This window comes from Nannospalax galili, unplaced genomic scaffold (genome assembly GCF_000622305.1).
Source record: "Nannospalax galili isolate Female #2095 unplaced genomic scaffold, S.galili_v1.0 scaffold896, whole genome shotgun sequence".
NCBI lineage: Eukaryota > Metazoa > Chordata > Mammalia > Rodentia > Spalacidae > Nannospalax > Nannospalax galili.
Genome location: NW_008338110.1, coordinates 688,467 through 700,931, shown reverse-complemented (window position 1 = coordinate 700,931; position 12,465 = coordinate 688,467). Strand labels below are relative to the sequence as shown.

Genomic DNA, 12,465 nt, shown 5'->3' with positions numbered 1-12,465 from the left:
CCAGACAAGAGATACTTTCCTTTGAGTTATTGGTCAGGGTGGCCCAAAAGACTCCCAGACAGTAACCCAGCATAGAATGGGGAAAATGAACCGAAGACCCCAATCTTATCTAAAGAAATATTGACAACTGATTATTGGTAGATGAGGAACAGCTAATCTTCCTAAAACAAGGATCTCTAGATAGGCTGACTAGATTCAGCAGACAGAGAAGTACTGGGGAATGGCTGGGTTGCTGACAAAGCAGTGGACAGCAACAGAGATGAGAGAGTATATGGACTCCAGTGTGTGGGAGGGGGAAGCTATGTGAATGTGCCATTTGGGAAGTGGGTATATAGATGAATAAGATTGTGTGGGATTGTCTGTATGATATACACACACACACACACATCAACAAATATTTTAAAAAGACATATTTGTGGTGGAAGGATAAAAATTTACTTCATGTTAAATAGTAGAGGTGATAAACATTGCCAGTGAAATCTACCTGATGACTTTATAACCATACTCAGGTACTAAGGATCCAAGTGTAACCAACTGTGACTAGTAATAATCAGATACATACAGATTAAAGATACTTGTACAAACATCTAAGTGTTAGTAGCATTAAAAATGTAGGAAACAGCATATTTTAAAATGAACTGGAGATCTTTAAAGGGTAAAATCTCATTCAATTTTATGTCTTACAAGGTTTATGCTGAGTTCCATATTGTATAACAGAATTAATTCAGCTGTGAACCTAAAAATTTACAGCCACAAAAGAGATGTATCATTGTTCTGGAAGGTGTTACTTAAAATGTTCAAGCTGTAATGAAATGCTTCTTCTAATCATGTGGTTTTTAAATTTTAAAAAGTTTTAAAAATTAAAAAAACAATTCCTCAAAGCATAAAAATTTGCTCCTTATTGATTATTAGATGTGAAAAGCATTACCATTGAAATCTACCTGATGACTTTATATCCATGCTCAGGTGCCAAGGATTTCAGAATACAACTGACTGTGACTAGTAATAATTAGATATATACAGATTACAGACACATGTGCAAACATCTGTTAATTGCATTAAAATGAATTTTTCAGTATGAAACTTTGTATTTTAATAATGAAATGGAGATTTTTTGGTCTTTTTGGGACAGGGTCTCCCTGTAGCCCCAGCTGTCCTGGAATTCACTATGTAGGCCAGGCTGGCCTTGAATTCACAGAGATCTGCCTTCCTCTGCCTCCCAAGTGCTAGGATTAAAGGTGTGTGCCACCACGCCCAGCCCTTGGAGATCTTTTTTAAAGGTTAAAACCTCATTCAATTTTATGTCTTATAGGGCTGATACTGAGTACAATATTGTATAGCTGTATTAATTCAACTCTAAGTCTAAAAATTTACAACCAATTTTGAAAGAGATGCATCTTAGCTCTGGAAATTGTTATTGAATATATCAATGCTGTTGTAATGAAATTCTTCTTCTAATTATGTGGTTATTAAATAAATAATTTTTAATAGATTAAGATGTTATGAATGAAATACACAGAAATTCAATAAAAAGTTTACCAAAAGAAATAAAGTAGCCCAGGTTTATGAGTATAAGCATAAATATTTAGAAAGTAACACTATGTCCATTTAGCAAAGTAACAATAGTATGTTCTACCCTAGGACCAAGGACCTACTCAGCCATGAATGTTTCACCAGGATTACAGTGCCAGGTATGAAATTCTTTCCTGTGGAGAGAACTATATTCTCAAATCCAATTATAACAGTTTTGTCACTAAACTTTAAGTGGTTTAAACAATGTCATCTTTGAGTCTTGATTGCTTGAAATAAGATGGACTCAAACTGGGTGTGATGGTGCATGCCTTTAGTCCATGACTCAGGTGGCAAAGGCAGGTGGATCTCTGAGTTCAAGGCAAGCCTGGTCTACATAGTGAGTTCCAGGCCAGCTGAGACTACAAGGAGACCCGGTTTCAAAAAGAAAATCAATAATGGATTCATTTGAGTGTACTGAAACATAACCAAATATATTGCTGTGAACCTAACTACCTCTGGGTGTCTAGGAGAAATTAAGTGGCATGATACTAATAAAAATATGTTAGTCTCTCAGAAATAATACATTGGTAGTGAGACTATAACAGATAAGTGTTAAAACATTCTATTCAGATCAATAAATCATATCTTGTAAAACAGCCTTAAATAACAAAAAAGGATTTATTTGGAATTTGGGATTTTATATTTAATTTATTGTTCTATAAAAATATTTACATAAAATAGAACATTTAAATAATATTATACACAAAAAGTGCCACTACTACATCACTATATGCGTTGTGTCAGTCATTATAGTGGTTATTGGGCTTTGAACCTGGAATTGGACCACTGATTGATTTTTCTCCCTTAGCAGCTTGCATAGTATCCTCTAGAATTATGAGAGTTAGACTTCAGGGAGGTGGCTTCCATGTCAGTTCCAGCTCCATTGCTCCAAGTCCTGTCTCCAAACTATTTCCTGTCTTCAGCAATAAGGTCTTATCTTAAAGTTCTGTGAGGTAATTAAGGGCTGTGGCAATAGCCTGTGTTACTTGGGGAATCTCTTGGAATACCCCGTCTGGCATACACATGCACTCAGGTACAGATATTGTATGTGTATTTTTCAGGAAAGGGTTGAGTTAATGCAGTCAACCGTTTTTTTACATCACCTAAGCTTTAGTTTTCTCTGTTTTTTTACATCACCCAAGCTTTAGTTATCCCTCTTCTCACTCTCTCTCCCAGTCTAACCTCCCTCCCCTTCCCCAGTTGAAATATGCTCATTTCCCCCATTTTCCCCTTGATTACCTGTTATTCCTATTATTCCCCCTCACATGAGTTCCTTCTTCCCATTTTACCTCCATGGTTCCTTGTATATCTTTCCCTCCTCTTTCTCAGTTGAATACCTTCATTTTCCCCATTTCTTCCTTGTTAACATGTTCCCTCCTCCTCCTCCTCCTCCTCCTTCTTCTTCTTCCTCCTCCTCTTCTTCTTCCTCTCTCTCTCTCTCTCTCTCTCTCTCTCTCTCTCTCTGGCTCTTTCTTTCCCTTTACCTCTGTGCTTCCTTTTTATTTTCATGGCTCCTGCTGCTATATTAGAAATGGAAGACATACACTTTGAGGTTAAATTATTCTATCATAGAACATTCTCAGGGCACATTTAATGTCTCTGTTCCTCAGGCTGTAGATGAAGGGATTCAGCATAGGGGTGACCACAGAGTACATCAGTGAGGACACAGCACAGTTTCTGGAAGAATCTGAAAGAACAGATCCAATATATACACCAATACCTGTTCCCCAAAATAAGAAAACTACTGAGAGGTGAGACCCGCAGGTGGAGAAGGCTTTAGACCTCCCACTTAAAGATGGCATGCTCAGAAGGGAGGACATAATTTTGTAGTAAGAAAAAAGGATCCCTGAGATGGGAAACATACCATACACGATACTAACTAAATATTGAACTATGCTCTTTGTGAAGGTGTCATAACAAGAAAGATTAAGGACCTGAGAAGGGTCACAGAAAAAACTAGCAATTTCAGCATCCTTAAAGTTGGTCATCTGTAATGTAACCAAAAGATGTAGCTGGGTCACCACAAAGCTAAGTAAAAAAGACACCAGAAGTAAAGTGACACAAAGACGAGGGTTCATGATGACATGATAATTCAAGGGATGGCAGATGGCCACAAATCGGTCATAGGCCATCACAGTCAGAAGCATGGCATCCATACATCCAAAAGAGAGAAAAAGAGACATCTGAGTGAGACAGCCCACATAGGAGATGACTCTGCTGTGGATTTGGATGCTCACAATGAAATTTGGGATTATAGTGGAAATTAAACCCATATCGGCCCAGGACAAGTTGGAGAGGAAGAAATACATGGGGGTGTGGAGATGGGAATCAGAGATGACAGCCAGGATGATGAGCAGGTTCCCAAGCACAGACACCAAGTACATGGACAGGAACAGTCCAAAGAGAATGAGCTGAAGTTCTGGGTCCTCAGAGAATCCCATGAGGTAGAATTCTGAGATAAGTGTCAGATTTTTTGATTCTCTATTACTAGGACACCTGTAAAATTCAGAAGGTCAAAACAAAAAACAAACAATAAGATCATTTTGTACTTACACTGACCAATTCTTCAAAAGATAAGTAGATAGAATGACACATATATACACTTGCATACATACTTACACATACAAGCTATATAAAAATTTATTTGCTATTTTTATATTGGCTCTCTCTAGATGAACCTGAACATTCTTGAAGTCATGGTTCTAGCATTTTTCTTGCCTCAGATTTGTGAACACTGGGATCACAAGTGTTTTCAAACATATCCAATCATTTTATATATGTGAGTCTCTCTCTCTCTCTCTCTCTCTCTCTCTCTCTCTCTATCTGTGTGTGTGTGCATATGTGTGTATTAGAGTTTGTCTTTGAGGCACTTTTTAATATTCAGAATATGTTGCTATGTGATTTTTTTTGTTTTGTTCGTTTTATTGGAAACTGGGTTGTGCTTAGCAGCTCACCTGTCCTTGAACACACTATGCAGTCAAAACTGTTCTCAAAAGAACAGTCATCATACTTCAATCTTCTGATGACGAGCATGGACATCATATAATATGTATTTTTACAATGATAACAACTGAAACAGTTATACTTCAGATGTATGCACCTTCAACAATACTTATTTAAAAAGTTTCAGCATTATGCCCTTTTTGAAGAGTCCCTCAACTCGACAAGATTAAAAGGCCAAGAACATTAGGGGTAATAAATTTATGTTCATAGTAAAATACAGTTTAGTCTCTTCGGAGAAAATATATGAGCATGAGAAAATATCCTCCATATTTAAGAAAATACCTTATGGTAACTTCTAAGTGAAATTAAGCAGCAGACAAATACACCTTATTGTACTCTAAGACAATGATATAAAATCCTTTGTAGCAGATCATATAATAACCGAAATTGCAAAATTTGTCACACAGTTCAAGCTATTTCTTAAAGGAAACATATTGTTACACTCCTGTCTATACTCTCAACATCTACCATTCTTGGACTTGTCTATTTTCATCCTGTATTTCATCTATTGCTTGGTTGAATACTAATTATCATTTGCTAGTACTAAACATACTTCTCTTATTATTCGCTTTGAGAGACATCAAATTTTCAAAAACATAGATAATTAACTGGAAATTTTCCATCACATAAAAGTGGAAATATAGCATTAGAGAGCACTGCACCTGCTGTTGATCAAAAAGATTAAATAATAAGAACTTCATTTATATTGTTATTTAATTTGAATGCTGTTAGCAAAGTACAGTAACAATAAAAGTAAATTTAAAATCAGAAAATGTATTTATTCAGTTCTATTTTTGTCAACCTCATAAATATCCAGTGAGAAAGATGGCTCCTTACTGTGTGTTATTTGAAGTCCAGGTCTGAAGGTGGCCCTACCCCAGGGCAGTAAAGCCTCACAAGACAGGCCCAGGGGCCTCTGAAAACCAGGAATTCAGTCAGCAGCTGCTGCTCCAATGAGGGGACAGCTTCAACATAGTCTGTTTCCCCAGATAACTTTAGAAGATAAACAGGCCTCTGCACACATGACCTAAATGCTGCAACAGCTGTTTCAGCACAAGCTGCTTCCCCCTAATAAGTTTCACAATGTGTAGTCCCAGGCATCACTCCAAAACTATTTTGAATTATTTTCTCAACCTTCTGCATTCCCGAACCCCCTATAAAAGCCTCCTGTCCAGCAGCCTAAAAACTGGTGGCCTTTCCTCAATCCTAGAATTTTAACATCACCCCAGGTGACTTCCCAAATAAACCTTGCTTTTGTTGGCATCCTTCTGATTGGTGATTATTTCCGGTTTTACCTGTCACTCTGTTGATTCAATATTCTGTAATGGAATGGAGACACTGCTTAGTACTGTTTCCTATAACAAGCCTTCTCTTTCATTTACAGGGTATGGCATCATTAGCTCCAAGGTTACAGCCTGTCAATCTCCATGAAGCCTGAACTGACTTTTCTTCAGGCTTCCTGATACAGGTACTGAAGCTCTCAATTCATCTGAGTGAAAACACTGACCTCAGCGGATTTAATTCATTGAAAAGAAATAGAGCAAATGTACAGGGTGGCCTATAAATACAATGAGCAATTTCATCATACCAAAAATGAAAATAAAATATTATATAAATGATCATAGTATGAAATTTTTAGCAAAAACTTTTGAGATTGTTTACATATTTTAACCTGCAATAACAACATATTCACCTGTGCCAATATTTAAATATTTGGTCTCTCTCCTCAGACAAAAAAGTCAGCAAATAGTAATGCCTTTAAAGTTTTTGTATTTCTTTCTTCCATCAAAGTTGATAAGCACTGTCTTAGAATGTTTCTTGGCATTTATAAAATGTTCTATAAATGTTTACTATTACCACTATTAATAATACCCACGTTATATGCTTACATATCAAGTATATTTTATAGAGGTCTGTCAAGATCACACACATTCAGAATGATAAGGCCATAGACATTTTATAGAGATCTGAATAAATACACAAAGTTTCACTTCTTGTAATCTTTGTGTGCTTCTATTCTTCTGCACAGTTAGTCCTCAAAGTTAATAGTGGTCCCCTGGAACGGGTGTTATGGACTGTTGCTGGCCACCATGTGGGTGCTGCACATATTTTCTTGCCTATGTTTCTATTGTGTGACACCTTCCAGGGGAGATATGAACAAACATCTACTCACCTGAGACACAGGAGCAGCAGTAATCCAAGGTAAAGATACCACCAAAATCCAGTTTGGTGAATCAGCAAGCCTTACTGGTGTTACTTACAGCAATATTAGTGAGGGTTTACTTACAAGAATGGAGATTACTGAAAGAGCTGCATCAGGAAAAGCCCACTCCTACTCAAGGAAAAGGACACCTAGAGCTCACTTCACAGCCTTAAGGCATCTCACAAGGTTAGACATTGTCTTTTTCAGGTCTCAGCCTCTTCCAGGCAGCTCAGTTCGTCTCTGCTTCTTCCAGGCAGCTCTGCAGAGTTTCATCTTCCCAGCACCTTGGCTGGCCTGAGTGTCTCTCAGCAGTCCATAGGGCTTACAGAAGCTTAAGCATAGAGTGTGCAAGGGAACCTTGTCAATTTCACAGACTTCCTGAATCTACTGAAGTGTTTACTTCCTGAGTTTAGCAAGCTTCCTTGCAGCATTGAACACCCTATAAACATCAGGCTGTTTACCTCCCTATTGAGCATACTGTTCCTTACCTCCCTTTAGACATCCTGTTGTCTTTCTGTAGAACATTGTTCTTTACACAGGTTCCCTGTAAAGTGGAAGGAAGTTTTTTTCTTGGACAAAATTGCTAGACAACAGTTTTCATATCATTATTGCTTAGCAAGTCATAAAGTTATTAAACCTACCTTAAAATAATCTACATGTCATATAAGCAATATACACCTTTTCCTCATGAAAGGTAGTGTTTTATGTCAGCAAGTAACTCTTAAATCTCAGTTAATAAATGTATTGAGTTCAAAAGGTTTACCTAAAGCACAGTATTGTCTGAAGGCGAGACATCTTTTGACTTGTAATATTATTATGACAATATTTCAAAAATCCATATACATGTCCATGTCAAAAGAAGATAATGCTGCATAAGGTGTTGATGAATAATATTTCTCTCATGACACATTGTCAATTTTATAATCTGTAATCTACACTTGCTCTCATAATAGAAATTCAGTCATTATGATGTATTTCCTTTTATTATTGACGTTTACAATCAAATACCAGAACCGTTTGTCCAGCAGCAAATATTTTATAATAACACACCAACAAATTGCATCCTTCCTGGGGAATAATGTTTCTTTAGGCTCCAGTAGAGATCACAGTGTCCTGAGATTGGAGATCACAAATAAATAAGCCCTGAATAATTAACTTGCTATATCTCTTATCTGTACTCTTACTGACTGATAGAAAAGTTAGGTTTGTATTGACCCCAGGAGGAGTCTGCAAATTGTAAGAGCAAAAGTAACTTCATTTACTTCATTTTGTACAAAGCCACTTTAAACCTCAGAAGCTAGAAAAACAGCCAGTTTCAAGGTCAAGTCTGAACTTAGTTGCTTTCCTTTAGAAGAGTGCTTTCTTTGGAGTAGCCTACCTTGGTCACCTCCCAGACACTACAGCTGTGGTTCTTGCCTAGCCAAAAAGTCTGAATAACAATAGTAATCAGAAATTCCTTACTTTCAGTGTTTCCATATATCCCTTCCATAGTTTGCTAACTTGGGCGATCCCAACCCTACTCAGGATCACCTGGCATTATTCATGTGTTATGAAATTCTTTAGGTATTTGTAGTTTTTGCCTTTATAAGTTAGTTTCATTGTCCCTTCAGGGCTGTGGATCCTGAATCTAAGGAATCATGGACAGCTATAGGCCTAATAAATTTGACCAATTACTATTTGAATGTGGGGGGTGTAGAGAGGTGGCTCGCTGTTAAGAACACTGATTGTCCTTGCAGAAGATCCAGGTTGAAATCCTAGCACTCACATAGCAGCTAACAATTGTCTGTAACTCCACTTCCAGAAGATCAAATGGCCTCTTCTGTCCTCTGTGGGCATTGCACAACACCAGTGCCCTTACCTACATGCAGGCAATAAACACATACGTATGAATAAGAATAATAAAAATATTTTTGAAAAATTTGAATTGGATCTGGTGATCTTTTCCCAGTGGCTTCAAATTCTGGAACAGGTTAAACCCAGGACAAGATATGGGTGACAGTGTAGGAAACAAGGATGCCAGGCCCTAGGGTGAGGTGAGCCTAAAATTTATAGGTACAGGCTGCATTCTCTGCTAAAGGGAGGGGCACTAAAAACACTGGCTTTGACAATCCCTGTCTTCAGAACACTGTTAGCCTGGCAGGAGGAAGTGGCCCGGTCATAAAAGTGCAGGCTCCCTGCTCTGTGGGAAAGTATCTTGGTCAACAACCCTTAGCTCATCTCCTTGTCCTGAACAAATAACTCAGCTATCCCTGACTAAGAGGTTAGGCCAGGTTAAAGGTTTACTCCTGAGCTAAAAGCTAAAAGTTCACCATGCTCTTAGCTCTAAGAAAGGAAACATTGTGACCAATAAATTACTGGATGGGCATTGATAACCTTGAGTAAAAGTTTAAGAATCTTTCTGGCACCAACTAACAGAATAAATGTCCTGTTTCTTTGTACCCTAAATCGTTGTGTGTGGCTGCCATATCCCACATGACTGCTAGTTCCTTGGAATGCATAAAAACCACCTGAGTTTTAAAATAAATTGTTCTGTTGGGAAGACACAGGTCCCAGAGTTTATGACTCTGTCACCCATCAGACCCTCTGCCCCGAAGGCAGGAGGTTCCCCGCTAAGCAAAGCAAACCTGTGTCCCAACAACTAGCGTGGAAACAGGGACACTCTCAGACCTCTGCTTCACTACGGACAGAGCAATTTTCCCTCTTCGGCTGATCGGGTCCCCCTGTCATGCTGGTTCGAAAGGTAAGGGGCAATTGTAAATATGGGTAATTCTCTTTCTCCAGACCCCTCTCACATCCAATCTATTCTTAAATGCATGCTAAAGTCTAGAGGAATTAAATGTACAGAAACTCAGATTAAGGCCTTTTTAGATATTACTATAGAATGTAATCCTTGGTTTCCTGCTATGGGAACTATTGACTTGGAATCTTGGAAAAGAGTAGGAGAAAATGTGCAAAATTATCAAAAGCAGGGAAAGACTGTTCCTGTCTTCTATTTCCCTCTCTGGTCTGCTCTTTGCCAGTGTCTCCAAATAGAAGAGGAACACCCTCCCTCTGATGCCCAGCCACCTCCACCTCTGCTCCCTCCCAACACCAGTCCTCCCTCCACAACAGCCCAACAGCAGGAACCTTCTCAGGCTGCTACTCAGCTGCCAGCACCTCCTCTGGGTGCTGTGAAGCTGCAAGCTCTCCCTCCTGCTGTGGCACAGCCTCTGGCAATGCAACCACTCACCTCTAATTCTGTTAGAGAGGGGGAGTTGGCCCACACTTTAGGATCTCTCCCCATGTCTCATTCTCCCTCAGGATTCCCCATGGCATATGTTTCTTATACCTTGCCCTCTGCTTCTGACCCTGAATCTCTCCTTCCCATGTTTCAAAATCTGCTCACAAGAGACACTTTCTCTAGAGAACCTTTGGCTCCCTTGCTATATCCATCCCCTCAGTTCTTTCCAGTTCACATTCCAGCTGGCCGTGCTGCAGCTGACAACCCTGAACTTAGAATGCATAGTCCTTTTGGCTTTGAAACACTGAAAGCAATGGGCAAGTCGGTGATGGAAAATGGTGTGCATGGTCCTTTTACCATGGCCATCTTTGCTTAGCTTAGCCATAAATTAGTCACTGCTTGGGCCTTTAAACGCCTCACCCAGGCTGCCCTGTCCCTGGGACAATCGCTCCTTTTTAAGTCTAAATACTATGAGGAATGCACTGAACAGGCAGCAAGAAATGCTCAAGCTAATGTTGATGTGACAGCTGTCATGCTTAAGGGCAAAGGTTGATATGCTGATTTTGAGGCACAAAAGGTATACCAGCTCAATATTTTGATCAGGTGTGCCTCTGTTCCTTGAGAGCCTGGAGATCCACTCTGGATGGTAAGACAGTGAGAACTAGTTTACTGACCTCAAACAAAAGCCAGAGGAGCAATGGGCTGAATTCTTATCTAGGGTCTGGTGAGCACTAGAGGCTAAGGTTCCTCACGCAGAAGCTGCCCAAATTTTAATAAAACAACTTACTTATGATGACCTGCATAAAGAACATAAAGCAGCAACTGCTCCAATTAAAAAATCAAGATTTTTCTTCCTGGGTAACAGCTACTCAGGTCATAGGAGCAATTTCAGCACAGGCTAGCATTATGACAACAGCATTAGTAAAAGCTTTCACTGCCCAAATGAAAGACCCATGCTTTAAATGTGGAAAAACAGGTCATTTTGCGAGACAATATCCCCTCATAAATTGCAAGCCTATACCTGATCCCTCATGGCCAGGCTTGAGACCCAAACCAAATATAAAATGCCCTAAATTTCAAAAAGATTTCCATAGGGCTAGAGATTGCAGTTCTAACTTCAATAAAAATAACAAAACTTTAAATGAGACATGGGGCAGCCCTCAGCCCTGTAACAAAGAGGGTCAACAGCCTCAGTCGAAGTAAACCCCCACTGGGCATTATGGACTCACCCTTTAATGTCTGACCTTAAGCCTACAATGACCCTAGTAGTACAGGGAATTGCTATGAAGGGTCTGTTAGATACAGGGGCTGATCAATCAATTATTAGACATGAGGACTGGCTATCATATTGGCCCACAAAAAAGCGCCCCCCTCCTGGGGGTAGGAGGAATTATTTCCTCACCCCAGTCTTACCATTCCATATCATGGCCTATTTCTAGTAATAATTTATCTCATTTGCAGGGTCTTATACAGGAACAATTAGATAAAGGGCACTTAGAGCCCTCTAACTGTCCCTGGAACATGCCTATATTTGAAATACAAAACAAAACTCATGGAAAATGGAAATTTTTACAAGACTTAAGAATATTTAATGCCCCTATAAAAAGATGAGATCGCTACAGCCTGGCCTTCCCGCTCCTGCATCTGTGTCTGCAGGACATGCTATTATAATAATTGATATAAAAGACTGTTTCTTTTCTATTCCTTTACATCCTGAGGATAGGGAGAGTTTTGATTTCACTATCCCTGTCAACAATCTCTCTCTTCCCACAGAGAGATTGTATCATTGGAAAATCCTACCACTGGAAATGAAAAGTGGTCCTACTATACGCCAATTTTATCTACATAAAGTGATTAGACCAATACTTAAGGAATTCCCTGCTCTTCTCATTCATTGTATTGATGATATTCTCCTTAGTCACCCTTCTATTTAACTTTTAGAAGCTGTGCTTACTAAGTTAATGACAATTTTAACAAAATATGGACTTTATATCACCTCCAAAAAGATTAAAAAACATGTGCCTTATACTTATTTCGGATATGTCATCTTAGATAATCAATTGTACCCTATCACCTCAAAAATAGAGCTGCCATGGGGGCTGCAGCTTCACAGTTGCCTGGACCCCCTATGGCTTTTGTTCTACTCTTTAAAAAAAAAATCCTCTGCCTTTGCTAACACACTGTTACAAGCTGTAAAAGCACAGGCTAGCCAGTCTAACCCTCCTTCAAAAAGCCAAAAAACAGGTTTGGCCAAAAACAAAGACTCTGTTTACCTATCGCTTCCCTACTGTGATTCTTTTATGAGCTCTATGGTCATCTGGAGATTTTTCTTCTCTAGCCATTAAGCCATTTCTCCAGCTGGAATTACCTATAACTACTAAAAATATGTTTTAGTGTTTCTCCATATTATGCAAATATTGCTTTTTATGCTTTCTCTTATCTATAACAAAATAATTTAATTCAAAAA

The 12,465-nt window shown here is 38.8% G+C and overlaps 1 protein-coding gene across 1 annotated transcript; it reads right to left on the bottom strand.

Moving 5' to 3' along the window:
• Window positions 1-3,125: 3,125 nt before the first annotated feature.
• On the bottom strand, window positions 3,126-12,254 carry LOC103733993 (olfactory receptor 7E24-like). Its single transcript, XM_017798097.2, has 2 exons — window positions 12,222-12,254; window positions 3,126-4,070 (listed from the first exon to the last, which is right to left on the bottom strand). Exon 2 carries the CDS (start codon window positions 4,011-4,013, stop codon window positions 3,126-3,128), a length of 888 nt encoding a protein of 295 aa, XP_017653586.1. The 5' UTR covers window positions 4,014-4,070; window positions 12,222-12,254.
• Window positions 12,255-12,465: the final 211 nt, after the last annotated feature.